The 15,630-nt window shown below is 40.2% G+C and overlaps 1 protein-coding gene across 1 annotated transcript; it reads right to left on the reverse strand.

The window, feature by feature from the left end:
• Window positions 1-9,427: 9,427 nt before the first annotated feature.
• Window positions 9,428-15,453, reverse strand: LOC140381735 (tripartite motif-containing protein 14-like). Its single transcript, XM_072465856.1, has 2 exons — window positions 15,410-15,453; window positions 9,428-10,476 (listed from the first exon to the last, which is right to left on the reverse strand). Exons 1-2 carry the CDS (start codon window positions 15,429-15,431, stop codon window positions 9,908-9,910), a joined length of 591 nt encoding a protein of 196 aa, XP_072321957.1. The 5' UTR covers window positions 15,432-15,453; the 3' UTR covers window positions 9,428-9,907.
• Window positions 15,454-15,630: the final 177 nt, after the last annotated feature.

Consider the following 15,630-nt stretch of genomic DNA (forward strand, 5'->3'; position numbering starts at 1 on the left):
TTTAACGGAGCGCTATGCTATTGCATGGATGATTCGATTTTTTGTTTGGGATGACACACTGTTGTGTTAAATTAGTAGTTATGTGTGGTTTTAACAAACGTGCCGTGCTTTTTACGATTACCGTAATTTTTTTTTAATTTTTTTTTTTTATTGATTTTCCATTTAAAAGACACCACATAGTGCACTCAAAACATCAAAGCAAGTATAATCATAAGTTACATAAACTTATATATATCTATATACACATACCGGTACATGTACACGTATAATATACACATCAGGTGCTGTAACATTGGTACCCACCACTTGACCGAGTAACCTAGCATCCCAGACTGAGGCCCACCCCAACTGGAACCAGTGTCGGGGGCAAACGCACGGGCAAGCCAACACCGGACCCCCCCCAATTAACTTCAGGGCGGTCCCGACCCATGCCGGAGCCAGTACTGATCCAAAATGCGGAGCTCACAGGGCCGCCTTCATCCCGTGTCCAGGAATCCACTCGACCGTCCAAGAGAAGGCACGGAAATTGAGATCAAGCCTCTTACCCCGCGCCAAGCCGAAGCTGGGACTCCAGCACCGCACTATACATATACACATACACCCATACATGCCTACGCACCTACACCCCTACACCCTTATACCCCTACACCCTTACACCCTTACACCCCTACATACCCCCTAAAAAGAGAGGAGAGGAAAAAAAGGGGGGGGGAATATATATGTAATAATAATAATTAAAAATAATAAGATATAATCATAATCATCGTAATAATAAATAATAAATAAATAAAAATAATAATAGTAAGTACTGTATTTTACATCTATAAGAGGTTTTGGAGCGGCACCAATTATGTTATTTACCTTGAGTTCCATATCTACAGTAATATCTGCTCACCATGATCCCTTCAAATTTATCAAGTTATAGCATATCTACTTTAATGATTAGTAAGTTTATCCCGTAAATTTAGTGATAGTTTTCTTAATCTGAAAAGCCCATGGTAATCACCTTATTCTATTCCTCTCCAAAAAAGGAGGCTAGTGGGGACCAGTTTTTAACAAAGGGTCCTACAGAGCCTCTCAGGACGTGTGAGAGCCTCTCCAGTGGCATTAAGGACATGATCTTCTCCCTCCACATACGAAGATCTGGAGGTTCATCGTCTAGCCATCTTTGTAGGATTGTTAAGCGGGCTGCAAATAATAAAATTCTCAAAATATATTTATGCTTCTTCTCGGAATATGTGTCTAGTCCTAAAACAAAACAATAAGGATCTGCTGGGATATTTATGAGTAGGAGGCGTTTAATTTCTGTTCGGACACATTGCCAAAAATGTTGAACTTGGGGACAAAACCATATTAGACGAGAGTATGTTCCCAAACTGGCTTTACATTTTCGACACTGTGGAGAGCTTGTAGAATCATATTTACTGTGAATAACTGGTGTCACATGAAGCCTATGGATTATTTTGTATTGGGTTTCATAAGATCTATTAGAACATGTAATTTTCTTTGCATTTAATAATACTTGTTTCCATTTTGACTCGTCCAACTGGGCTCCAAAGTCATCGGTCCAGAGATATTTACTTTTTATCAAAATGGGTTTGACAAACATACGTTTATACAAATAGCCTAAGCTTTTCTTTTTTAATTGAGCTGCCTTAAGTAGAATAGTTTCAAGTTCATTATTATAAGGGCCATTTTTATAGAATGGAATTGAAAAGATATAGCTTCTTATCTGTAAATATCGATAGAAATGTGTCTGTGGGAGATTATATTCTAACTTAAGTTGAGAAAAAGATTTTAGGTTTCCACCAGAGAAGAGGTCTTGGATCTTATATATACCGGCGTCTCTCCACATTTTAAAGCCTGCATCTGTGCATGATACTGGAAAATCGGGATTTTCATAAACGGGTGCTAAAAATGAATATTGCTCCACTATTCTGAAGTGTCTGCGCACATTTTGCCAAGTTTTGAGGGTATTTTTCACAACAACATTATCATTTAGCCCTTTTATCAAGGAATTATTATTAATAAACGGTACGGCTGAGAGTTCTGTATTTAGTCCCAGCGCTTCAAGATCCAAATATGAAGAGTCAGTATCATTTCTAATCCATTCTAGTATATATTTAATTTGGGCAGCCCAGAAGTAGTATTTTATGTTTGGTAATGCTAAGCCTCCTTTGTCAACTGGTAATTGTAGTTTTTCTAATTTCAGTCTCGGGCGTTTCCCTTTCCAAAGAAATTTCCTGATTAGTTGGTGAATTGACTTAAAAAATATTTCAGGAACATGATTAGGTAAAAGCTGCATTGGATATAGCAATCTTGGCAAGATGTTCATTTTAATGACGGCAACTCTCCCGGTCAATGATAATGGAAGAGGAGTCCATCTTTGTAAGTCTTTCTTAATTTTAGTCATGGCTTGATTTAGATTTAACTCTGCTATATCATTGATTTTGGGGGAGATATTTAGACCAAGATATTTAAAGCCTTCAGATGATAATTTAAAGGGTATATATTTAGTTAGTTCGGAATAATTATACTTTCCCAAGGGTAGTGCAGTAGATTTCTCGTAGTTAACCTTATAGCCTGATAACTCTCCAAATGTGTTTATAATGTTGATTAGTGGAGGAACAGAGCCTATAGGATCATTTAAGAATAAAAGGACATCATCTGCATAGAGCGAGATCTTGTGTGTTTTGACTTCAGTTTGTATTCCTTTCACTATCATTTCGGCCAAAGGTTCCATTGCTAAGACGAAAGGTAATGGTGACAGAGGGCAGCCTTGTTTACTGCCTTTACTTACTGAGAATGGAGATGATGTCACTCCGTTAATACATATTGAGGCTTGAGGTGTGGAGTACAGAAGTCTTACCCAATCAGTAAACACTTCTCCAAAAGAGAATTCTTTTAAAGTGTAAAACAAATAAGGCCATTCAATATTGTCAAATGCCTTTTCAGCGTCCAATGTTACTATCATAGCATCTGATTGTTTCATCTTAATATATTGTAATATGTTAATTAGGCGCCTTATGTTGGTATATGAATTCCTATTAGCCACAAATCCTGTCTGGTCATTATTAATAATTTTAGGTACTATATTGTTAATTCTGGCTGCAAGCAGTTTGGCCAATATTTTACAGTCTATATTTTGAATGCTAATGGGCCGATACGAGGCGGGGTTGTTGGGGTCTTTATTTTCCTTTAAAATCACTTTTATAGTCGCCTGTTGCAGAGAAGGAGGAAGTGTTTTAATCAAAAAGGAGTGAATATACATTTTAGTTAATAAAGGGGCAAAAATATCTTTAAATATTTTATAAATTTCAGATGGTAGGCCATCTGGCCCACATGCCTTCCCTGATGGAAGGTTGTCTATCATTTTCTCAACTTCCTCACAAGTTATGTCCTTCTCACAGCTCTGTTTGTCCACCTCTGAGATTTTAGTTAACTTTATTTGTTGAAAAAAATTGTGCATTTTTAATTGTGTGCCTGAAAATTTAGATGAATACAGTATAGAATAATATTCACTAAATACTTTTGCAATTTCCATATTTGCATAGCAGATCTTACCCTTTGGATCTTTAATTTGGGTAATTGCTTTGTTGGGAGCAGTGTTATTAATGAGATTAGAAAGATACTTTCCAGATCTATTAGCTTGTTCATATACTTTATGTTTTTGTTTAAATAAGTCTTTTTTCTGCATTTTGAGTTATTAGGACATTCAAAGCCGTCCTTATTCTTAATAATTTAGCCCAATTTGCTTCGTTAACATTGTGTTTATGGTCAAGCTCTGCTTGTTTTAATTCCTCTTCGAGGCGAGTTTGTTCATTCAGTTTCTTTTTCTTTTTAGCTGAGCAATAAGCAATTATTAATCCTCTTAAATAGGCCTTAGTTGTTTCCCACAAGTTTGAAGGGGTTGTATATTCATTGTCATTCTCTTGTATAAAAAAATGTAGTTCTTTACGAATCATAGAGCAAAACTCAGAGTCCGATAGAATGGATCGATTACAATTCCATGTACATCGACCTGAATAGATGTGGGACATATTCATATGCAAAAAAATGGGAGCATGATCTGAGATGTGAATAGAGCCGATAGTACATTTGTCAATCTTTTCAATTAGGTTTTGTGGAACTAGAAAATAGTCAATACGTGAATAGGTCTTATGAGGGCTTGAATAAAATGTGAAATTCTTATCAAGTGGGTTTTGTCTACGCCAGATATCAATTATGCCCGTTTCCTGAAGCATTTGACGCATAGATTTCTGTCTGGGGTTTAAAGGGGTTTTACAGCTGGGGAGTTTATCTACGTTACCATCTAAGAAACAATTCCAATCACCCCCTATAATAGTATTTGTAGTTCCAAATTCCACAATCAATGATGTCAATTTAGAAAAAATATTCAATTCAATTTTTGGAGCTGCATAGACATTCAGGATGGTCACAGTTTGGCCATATAATGAACCGTGTACTAAAACAAAACATCCCCCTGGATCTGATTCAATGTGTTCAACTTTAAGTGGAAGATTTTTGTGGATCAGAATTGCAACTCCTCTGCTTTTGCTATTATAAGAGGAAAAATATATTTGGCCGCCCCAGTCTCTTTTCAGTTTTAAATGCTCCGATTTTGTCAAATGGGTCTCTTGTAGCAGTCCAATGGCTATCCTTTCCTTTTTCATAAATGTTAATATTTTATTCCTTTTTTTCGAGTTATTGCACCCTTTAATATTCCAAGAACATGTTATGACTGTTTTGACATTTACCATGAAGTTATTCTAAAACATGTGAGCTTGTTCCATCTTTTCAGAAGCCACAAATTGCTCAGTAGATCATTGGATGCCGCTTTAATAATAAAGAAGGTCAAACTAATCCAAATATATTTAAAAGAAAGAGTAACCACAAAATTTGAAAAAAATAAATAAAATGAAAAGTGAGCACCTACACCAACCCATCCCGTTCCCTCCCTCCCTTCCCCCCAAGCACCAAATACAGCACAAACTATCTCCATGCTGTTGTGCTAAACTATTCCCTAACATTTAGAAGAGGCTCTTGTCAACCTTTTATATTTTAAGAGTATTAGTCCAAGAACGTTTCCATTTGTTTTATTAGTATAGGCATAAGTATAAGGCCTGAATGGTCAATAAGCCTACGGTAGTTGGTATTTAATATCCTTTAGGTTTGTTCTAATAGTGTCAGTGGAGAACGAAAATCCCAGCTCCGACCTCGACACACAGGAAGAGGCCCGATGTCCGGGACCAGCACTTCCCTGGACAGCAGAATGAAACCCCCGACATTAAACAGCAGAAGCCCCACTCACACCGCTCTGAGGTCCATAGAAGCTCCAACAAGTATCAGGAAAACCCCAAAGCCACCAGTAAAGATCAGATCCTGTCCAACCCATGCGCCACCCCCGGCACCAATACCCATCCAGGTGAGCACTCAGTCATGACACCCGTCTCCAAGCTCGAAGTCTGGAACACATTATCCCAGCAACTCATTCTATGTATACATCGTGACACACGCCTTTTCTGTTGTGCACACATATATTTTACAATGATAAGTTCACATGAGGAATAGGCTGGTAGTCCATGGTCCAATACAGACAGGAGTTGAGGGATAGGACCACGTTGACGTTGTAGATAGTTTTTTTTTTTTTTTTTTTTTTAATGTTTATATATTATCGTCGTTGTGATTGTTCCATAGGTGATGGTTCACTAACCTGGGTCTGAAGGCCGATACACTGTTCTGCCTCCGCAGGTGAATGAAATCGTTGATACTTGCCCCTGTATGTAAAGGACAATATAGCTGGAAAATGCATAGTGTATCTTATGCCCAGTGTTTGGAGTTTCTTTTTCACCGGGAGAAAAGCTTTGCGTTTTCCTTGAACCCCTTCACTGAAATCTGGGAATACGTGGATCCGCTTGTGTTGGAACATTAAATCCCCTTTGGTGCGTGCCAGGTGAAGGATCTTCACTTTGTCCTGATGGCTGAGAAGCTTCATTATGAGCGGGCGAGGATGTTTTGTAGCCTCGGCTCGTTCACGGTCCCCGACTCGGTGGCACAGCTCCACGCGCAGCGTCTCCGAGAAGTTTTCTTTACCGAATAAATCCGGAATAAGGCGCTGAACAAAAGCGGTGCAGTCCGTTCCCTCAGATCTTTCTGGGACTCCCACGATTAGCAAATTAGACTGCCTGCTTTTGTTCTCCAAATAGTCCACCTTTGACTGTAGTAAGGTTACGGTTTTCTCCAGGACTTTGACGTGTTTTTGCGTGTCGGAGATGTCATCCTCCGTTTTGCTCACGCGTTGCTGGATTTCCGTAAACTGCTCGGCCAAACTACTCATTGAATTGTCCAGATGGTTCACAGATTGTTCAATGGTTCCTAGTCGACCAAGAACCTCTTGTTTGCTGTCCTGTATCGCCTGGAACAGAGACTCCAAAGTGCGTTCACCTGCCATTGATTGCGAGGACGCCACCGCAAACAAGCAGTGTAATGTTTCACCAATCAGACTGCAATAGGCTATAATATGAGGAGAATATAGTGTTGTCCATTCAATGCCTCATACTTAGCTTGTAGTCTTGTTCAAACGTTCATTTGATACAACATTTTAGGCGAGCCAAGGTGCGGAGCTCAGTCACGCACGTCCTTCACCTCCGCCATTTCCGATTACCGTAATTAACAGCTACATCGCGCAACAGATTTTCTCGTGCGGGCCTCCCCCTGGGATGACAAATAGGTTGAGAAGTATGCCTAAAATGCACCAGAATGCATGAAATCACATCTACGAAATTCTAAATTTGAAATAGCCCCACCTAAAAAGAATTCACCAGCCGCCACTGATCAGGATCATCTGCTCCTGAGCTCGTTACATTGTGACATGAGATATTTACACAGAAATATGGTCCAGATAATGATGCACATGTGTGTCTTTTGACTCGTGAGTCAGGTCTGGCCAAGAAAGTCTCATTTACACAATAGTGACACGCCAGTGTCTATTAAACGTGCCCTCGGTCCGCGCTGCCGGACTAATAAGACTAATTTCTCAGTGAATATGATTCTGATTGTAATAAAACACACAGCATTTTGAAACTAAAACAATGGTTGGACATACCAAATGGCATTGCTTATTAAAAGAGGTTCTTACAGCCCACATGCAAGTGTGATGCATCATTAGAAAGCTTAGGCCTTCTAGTTTCTGCAGTTGGGCACATGAACACTCTCAGGGCTTCAGAACTTACACTACAGAAGCCCAAACATAAACAAAACATCCTTTTTTTTAGTCTCGCCTGAATATTGTCAATTTGTAATGGTCCTGAGCATGACATACTTCATTGTGTGCTTATGCTGTTCACTGTACATGATGTTTATCTTGTTGACAACAACTGTGTAAAGTTCCAGATCTCTAGGAACAGGCATTTTGGTGCTGTTGACCTTTTTGTATCAAAAAGTATATTCGGAACAAGTGATCCAAATATGTGCTAACTGTACCAAACTGTTTTATTACAATTTAAGCTCCTCTATGATCATAAAACATACATTCTGTATGTACAACATGTTTTGTAGGCCACTAATACCTATTATAACTGCTAAAAACAATGTATGTGAAAATGTGTAAATATGAGTTTACCCTTGAATTTCCCATATAGAGGTGAAAAAAAAAAAAAATATATATATATAATATTTAGATTTTATTTTTGTATCGGTATAATAATACAAACATCTAACAAAATGCGCCTCCAAAAGGCTAATACAATCAGAAAACATGATGCGTAAAATGTAGTCGCCTCCTGCCGAAAAATCTAGGCTCTGACAGCCTTTATGCACGTGAATAGGGACAATTCTGTGTGAGGTACCCCTAAGTCCCACCCCGCATTCTAAAGCTATTCTTATTGGCTAGAATAATATGTCAATCAAAGTCTTCTACGTCACCATTAGCATTAGCTATGTGGCTAAAAACAAAGATGGATGAGCGCGTTGGAAGCGGCACATTTTTTTTCCGGACGCTGTAAAAAACAAACCCATGGACAGAAAATTCGTGGATGGTCTCATTCTGTAGCTAACAGTCTGAAGAAAAGATCGGTGCCAAACACCATCTTATAAGTGTTGGATATTTAATCTATCCTATGCGAGTTCATGCATCAAGGAGAGATACGACCAGGAATCAGGAAGTTAAAGTATTAGTAGTATAAAGAAGTAAAAGTATTTATTCCCTGACCAGTACAATTCTAGAGCAGATCTGGGTTCTGGTCCCTTCGCAGGCCAAACCAAGAACAAACTCATTTCCTCAGAAACCCAGTATAACAGACACAGATACATGAATATGCAAATGTCGGTTGATCTGTCGTTTCTTCTTCGAGCCACACCTCCTGCACTGCTTCTGTAAGACACAAGATTCATACTGCCCACGCTGTCTGCTCAGCACAGTATTTTTACACCGACTCCATTTTGTAAAATGCCGTATAATGCCGCCATTTCAGGTTTCCCCAGTTGACTCTGTCCAGATTATGTTTTCTGAGGCTTCCTTTTAGCATAGTTTAATAAAGGATTATTCTTTATAAGTCAAACAGGTCATTTGTTATGGACGGAGAAATGCGCCGGATGAGCCGGACGAAAAGTATGTAGGTAGTTTACTTGACAATATCTCGAAATCGGATAACTTCAGGAAAAATACAAGTGGATATCGTTTTTCTATGATTCCTTACGGACAGACTGAGCACAAGAATGTACAGATTGAAAGCCGTTTCGTCCGTCATAAACAGCAAACAGGACATGCGTTTGTAAAAGTTGAGACTTTCTCACAAACTATTGGCAATTGTTTATTGGGGCAAATTATTCAATGTAAATCAATGACATATTTGTTTTGTTGAGAAAATAACCTTTAAAATTATGTATAATTTGCTGGTATTGACCACGGAAATAAAAGTGATGATGTAAGAGAACTTTTGTAATTTTTCAAATGCACGCCGGCGCGCAGGTGGATGGTAAACAGGTTTATATAACTTGGACAAGCTTGGCGGGCCAGATTGAAAGGCCCAACGGGCCGGAAGTGGCCTGCGGGCCGTAGTTTGGGGACCACTGTTTTAGAGGCTCAAAAAAAGTAGTTACTTTTGTGTAAATTCTTCATAAACTTTGGATGGAGCGAGTGTCCCTGGTGTGATGTCACTTCCTGTATGAGTGTCCCTGGTGTGATGTCACTTCCTGTCATTTTCTACAGACTTTTCCACTTTTCTCCACAGACAGCCGCTCGATTTATCATTTATATTCACAACAGGTACAAATACAACAAATAAAGTCACAATTACAACTCTGATGATTGAACTTTAATTTGTTTTTATGACTTTATCATTAACCTGAGCGTTATCCAAACGCTCAGGTTCTGCCATAATGTGAAAAACATCTTGAACACAAATACTTTACATTTTAAGTCATGAATCCTTCTTTTGTGGACGTGACATGAACAGAACAATGACCACAGTTTGTGTCACCGTGACATCACAACATTGTACAATCTCTAGAGTTTAAACTGTGTCTGTGAGAGGAAGAGCGCCCCTTGTGTCTGTGAGAGGAAGAGCGCCCCCTGTGTCTGTGAGAGGAAGAGCGCCCCCTGTGTCAGTGAGAGGAAGAGCGCCCCCTGTGTCTGTGAGAGGAAGAGCGCCCCCTGTGTCTGTGAGAGGAAGAGCGCCCTCAATAACACACTTTATTCATAAACATGTTCAAGTTTTATTTGGTTAAAATGTGTTTAAAACTTTCTGATATGAAACAGAAATAATTGTTTGATTCGTCGAACACTAAAATAATCTGAGTTGCAGCTCGACAAAATAATATGAATAATAAAATTCTCATTGAAGTTAAATGTTTGTTCTAAATGTGTTTATGTTTGTGGTGAGACCAGACGAACAGGAGCACATGAAGCTCAAAGTGAAGTGTCCTCCAGGGGGCGCTGTGTCCTCGGCTCCACCAGAGACACTGAAGTGTTTGGCCACCACAGTCCAAACCCAGGAAACAGAGGCTCAGTGAAGGAGGAGCTGAAGGTGTGGAGGTGGGACAGTTCTCCATCAGAGAGGACGTCATAGAAGGACAGAGCTGCAGCCTCAGAGTCCAGGAACACGCCCACTCTGGAGGTGTGTCCAGCTCTTCTCAAACTTGACTTAAACTCTTTCTTATTGTGAATAAAAGAATATTTTCCTTCCCAGATCTTCAGACTCCAGGACTGATCATTGAGTCCAAACTCACACTCATCACTCAATCCTCTTCGTCTGATTCCTCTGTAACTCACTGCTACATCAACGTCCTCCTCACACTCCACCTCCCAGTAACAGCGCCCCCTCAGGCCGGAGGAGGCCAGGACCTGAGGCCAGTGTGTGAATCTGTCCTCATGATGTGGAACTAGTCGTGACTCAGAGAGTCTCACAGTCCATTTGTCCTCAGACAGATGGAGTTCTCTGTTTGCAGTGTTTGGATCCAGAGTGAACTCACAATAATCTGAAACACAAAGTCACATTTAAAATGTGATGATTTAAACAGGTTGGTGAGAGTAAATGTGAAGTGAAAGTGCTGTTTCTTCTCAAAGGTAAATCAATGATAATGAGGTGTTGGAGACTCAGCTCATGTGTGATCAGCTTCAACATGTTTAGTTTGGCTAAAAACCTCATCAGTGTTTTGAATTGGGACGTCCCCATTCAGTTTGTGTGGCTCCAGATCCAATACTGATCTTTAATGTTTGTTCTTTACGATACCGATCCGATACCGATCTGATCTTCTTCTATTTCATGTTTTTGAGCCTTAGTTTAGTCTGATCTTGTGCCTTTATAAAACATGAAGAACACAAAGCTGAATTTGGCTCCAGTTTCATTCCATGACGACAGTTTAAATATGAATATTGCAGAATAGTGTTTTAAAGTGGTCCACAGCTTCAGAGCGTTACACTCACTGTGACAGACACATTTATGGATTGATGCAGGTCAAATGAGACGTGCATTTTTATATTTGTGAATAAATCATTAGTGGACGACCTAAACTGTGCTTTCTTCACCTGTGAATGTGGATGTTTTTGACACAGACGTTACACATTCTGCTTTGGAATCTCTCAAAATCCACATTTATTCAAAGACTTGGACCAACAGACAGATTTTTTACATCAATTCTCATTTATAAAGATGAAGGTTGAAATGACCTGATTGACAGTTTCTTTAAAAGTGGGCGGGGTGTTCAGGGGAGATGTCCGTGGACACAGTGTGGATATTTGCTCCAACTAAAAGACTCTTTAGGCCCTTTTTACTTTAGTTTTAGACTTGTTTTAGACCGGAGCTTCAAGGCACACGCATTTCCCGAGTCCTCACGGAGCGAGACGAGCCGGTCGTGACACACGGCTGTAAAAACACAAGATTCTATCAAGTCAAAGTACAGCACATTTACTATGTTGTGGAGACACCAGATTGTTGAACTTTAGCCTTCTTCTTTCACCAATAAGTGACTTTTGACTCCTTTGACTCGTCTACTGCCTCTTAAGTCTCTCACACACATGGATTGTAGAAGAACTATCAAAATACACAACTTTATTGATTTAGGATCAGATTTATATTTATATCTGGGGTGGTCAACATCCAGAAACACTGCCCCCAGTGGTCACCACAGGAACTCTGAATGTGACACAAAGATCAAACTCTCACAAGTAAAACTACAGATTTAAAAAGAACATGTCAATCATGTCAAGTTATTTCAACGTTCAAGTTTATGAATGAGATTTATGTGAAAAATAAAATAAAACTAATTCACATTTATTTCCTTCTGATTTATTTGTAGTGATTTTTCACTAGAACTACGAGTCTCAATAACAAAACTCTGCTGAATATTGCTGAGAGTGAATATCATTTATAATGAAAAGTGATCAGATCATATTTGATTATTACAAAGAGTTATTAGTGATATTAGTGTGATTCTTCCCACTATTTATTTATTCTGCCCTAAAGCTGTTTGGACCTTTTAATTCATATTAAATGATATATTAATATATAGTTCTAAATGTTAATATGTCAAACGCAGCTTAATTCTGTCTCTGACATAAACATATCAGTGTTTATTTGTGTCTGATACAATATGTCTTTGTGTCTTACATTCAATTAAAAAAGTCAAAGGTCCAAACGTGAGACTGCGTCATATTAAATAATGATTGAGACACGTCAATATCTCTTTGTAAAATGAATCCATTATTATTTGTAGAAAGGAACAAAAACAAGTCAAACACATTTCTTACATTAATACATGACATGTCTTCTGAGTGCGCCATCTAGTGGTGAAATCAGCCATATTCAAAAGTGTCTCTTATTTATTTCTTCTTTATTTTCAGCTTTAATTGACATAAAAACAGAATAAACAGTAATAAACGTGTGGTTTTGAAGAGAAAAAGAGCATAGCAGGAAGTACCATCACATTAGTCCTGTTCTCAGGTCTCTGCACTGCCCCCTGTTGCTCAGAGAAGAGACTTGAAAACAGCACTACTTGTGTAACAGTCTCTCCATGGCCTAGCACTAAAGTACATCTCAGACATGTTGGTGCCATATGAACCACCTCGGACTCTAAGGACCTCAGGGACCGGCCTCCTGCTGGTGCCAGAGCCAAGACACGGAGAATCTGCGTTCCAGGTCTATGGGGCAAAGGTCTGGAATAGCCTCCCCGAAGTCGTGAGACAGGCCCCGCCTCGGCTGTGTTTAAATCCAAACTAAAAACTGTTTTGTTTAGCCGCGCCTATGACTGATTTGACCTGCTTTTTAATATTTTAAATACTACATTATTTTTATTCTTTACTTTACTCTAATGTACATTGTTTTACATTTTTATAAACTGCATTGTGTTTTTACCTCATTACTTGTTTTAAATTGTGTTTTAAACACTGTAAAGCACTTTGAATTGCAGTTGTATGAATTGTGCTTTATAAATAAATTTGATTTGATTTGATAGATCATGTGACGTCTGCAGAGCTGAGCCGATGGTGCCCAGGCACATTGTACTCACAGCTCCTCAGTGTTTCTGCTGCTCTGGACTTCAGCCTTAACATTAGCAGTGACCGCTGCGTGTGGACCACGTGAGGACCAAATTCACTTGTATGGAGCCCATCTAGTCACAGGTTCTGATCCCATACTCAAACATACATGTGTCTGTGTGACGGGGGAAAGGGTGGAGTCTGTGGGAGCTGTGGTGGAGGAGGACCAGGGCATCAGGAGTAACACCAAACACCTCTGTATGAAACAACGTGGGCTCAGGAGTAACCGCAGCAACAGCCTCCTCTCACTGACACCAAGAACACAACCTTTGAAGACATCGTTTGTCCCGTCTGCTGTGTCCAGGGCCCGAGCAACATATGAACTAATAAAGGTTCTAAGTGAAAGCACTGGGGCCTCCATCATTTACGTTTGAGATCACTTTCCACGCTCTATCAGTCATAGGAACGCAACACGGGACGGACAAGGGGGCGGCACCGTATGTGACCACGTGGTTTTGTGACGTGGGTGAATGAGCTCGATACAGGAAACTAAAGTGGAAGCAGTGAAGAGCACGACTGAACCAACACAAGCAGAACAGTGACACCAGCAGCAGAGCAGTGACACCAGCAGCAGAACAGTGACACCAGCAGCAGCAGAACAGTGACACCAGCAGCAGAACAGTGACACCAGCAGCAGAACAGTGACACCAGCAGCAGCACTGTGACACCAGCAGCAGAACAGTGACACCAGCAGCAGAACAGTTACACAAGCAGCAGAACAGTGACACCAGCAGCAGCACAGTGACACCAGCAGCAGCAGCAGCAGCAGCAGCAGAACAGTGACACCAGCAGCAGAACAGTGACACCAGCAGCAGCAGCAGCAGAACAGTGACACCAACAGCAGCAGCAGAACAGTGACACCAGCAGCAGAACAGTGACAACAGCAGCAGCAGCAGCAGCAGCAGAACAGTGACACCAGCAGCAGAACAGTGACAGCAGCAGCAGCAGCAGAACAGTGACACCAGCAGCAACAGCAGCAGCAGCAGCAGCAGAACAGTGACCTCACGGCTCCAGATGTGGACAGTCAAACGGATTCTTTCCAAAGGTGGCACAGCCAAACCTCCCCCAGAGTGAGCCGCCTCGCCAAGAGCTGCTTCCAGAGACAAGCTCCTCATCAGAGCCACAGAGCTGCTCCTCATCAGAGCCACAGAGCTGCTCTTCATCAGAGCCACAGAGCTGCTCCTCATCAGAGCCACAGAGCTGCTCCTCATCAGAGCCACAGAGCTGCTCCTCATCAGAGCCACAGAGCTGCTCTTCACCCTGAGGCACTCACTGACTAGTCTTTATACAACTCTACAAATGTCAAGAGTTTTACAGAGTTGCACTTTTTATTTACTGTATTTTATAAGTTTGCAATATTTATTTGTCACTGTTGAAAGTGTTTACTTGATGGTGAGTTTGATGTTACTATAGTATTTAACATTTATATCTCATATTTGTTCAGACTTAATGTTGTTTCTTGAGATTTGTTCAAAAGTTTACAAATAAAATGCAGATTTAATTTTGCACTATTTTGTGGAACATCAGCCAAGTCTTCTCAGAGCAGAAGAAGTCCCTCTAGTGGTGAAATACAATGTTATAGTATATTTATTTAGATTTAAAAAATTACATTTTGATTTTCTTAAAATTAACAAAAAAAATATAAACTTATTGTCTTGTTTCATGTATAATATAAAGTCCTCGTAAAGAAGACTTGACTTTAATAAAGTCGACTTGATGTCTGTGGTGTATTATATAAAGTCTACATCGAGTAGACTCGGTCCGATCGGGACAATAATTACAACATATAATTCTTGTCGCTGCGTCGTTAGCGCTCACGATGCACTTATCGCTCCAGCTAACATTATAGTGCTGTACTTCCCCTCGCCTCTAGAGGCGCTGTGTGCAGAATCACCCAAAGAAATGACAGTCACATGAAAGCAAACATGAGCAGGACTTCACACTGTCGGACTATCTTCTTGTGCATTTACCCCTTGACTACAGGTGCCACAAACTGCAGCACAAACAGACGGCAAAGTGTGAGCGGCGGCCGAAGCGTCGGAGCAGGACAATATGTTTCCAAATCCAATTCATGACGACAGGCGAGTACGAGGACCAAAGCTCAAGATAAAGAAGACGCTATCATAAATCTGTGTTATAATAATAAGGTATTATCATATTTACCTGTGAGATTAGAGAATAAAGATTAATGTAAAGATCGCCCTAGTTCAAATGTAAAGTTGGACAGTTCCTCCAGTGATACAGTTTCACTCTGATGTTTGTGGAAGTTGCTGCTTGTCAAACCTCTAAATGTGTCGATAAGTTGAAATAAAAACATCAGATCTACAGCTGTAAGTCTTCTACATGTGAAGTTGTACCAAATCAAATACTACTCACATTTTCTAGGACCTGGAACCATCCAGCGCTTTCCAGAAGGATCCAACCTGGAAAACACAAGTCTAGTTTAGACTAGAACCTGGACCAACCCCTGAACCAGGACCCACACCTGACAGACTGTAGGGGGCAGTGTGGTCTCACCTGACAGACTGTAGGGGGCAGTGCGGTCTCACCTGACAGACTGTAGGGGGCAGTGTGGTCTCACCTGACAGACTGTAGGG

The sequence above is a fragment of the Eucyclogobius newberryi genome, unplaced genomic scaffold (assembly GCF_026437365.1).
Source record: "Eucyclogobius newberryi isolate DKJ021-1_F unplaced genomic scaffold, fEucNew1.0.hap1 SCAF_5, whole genome shotgun sequence".
NCBI classification, from domain to species: domain Eukaryota; kingdom Metazoa; phylum Chordata; class Actinopteri; order Gobiiformes; family Gobiidae; genus Eucyclogobius; species Eucyclogobius newberryi.

Bases quoted from the DNA above. Each gene is read 5' to 3' on its own strand.
- LOC140381735 (XM_072465856.1), bottom strand. From the start codon at position 15,431: ATGGTTCCAGGTCCTAGAAAAT. The intron at 10,477-15,409 runs GTGAGTAGTATT...TTTGTGTTTCAG, and splicing joins GGTTCCAGGTCCTAGAAAAT to ATTATTGTGAGTTCACTCTG.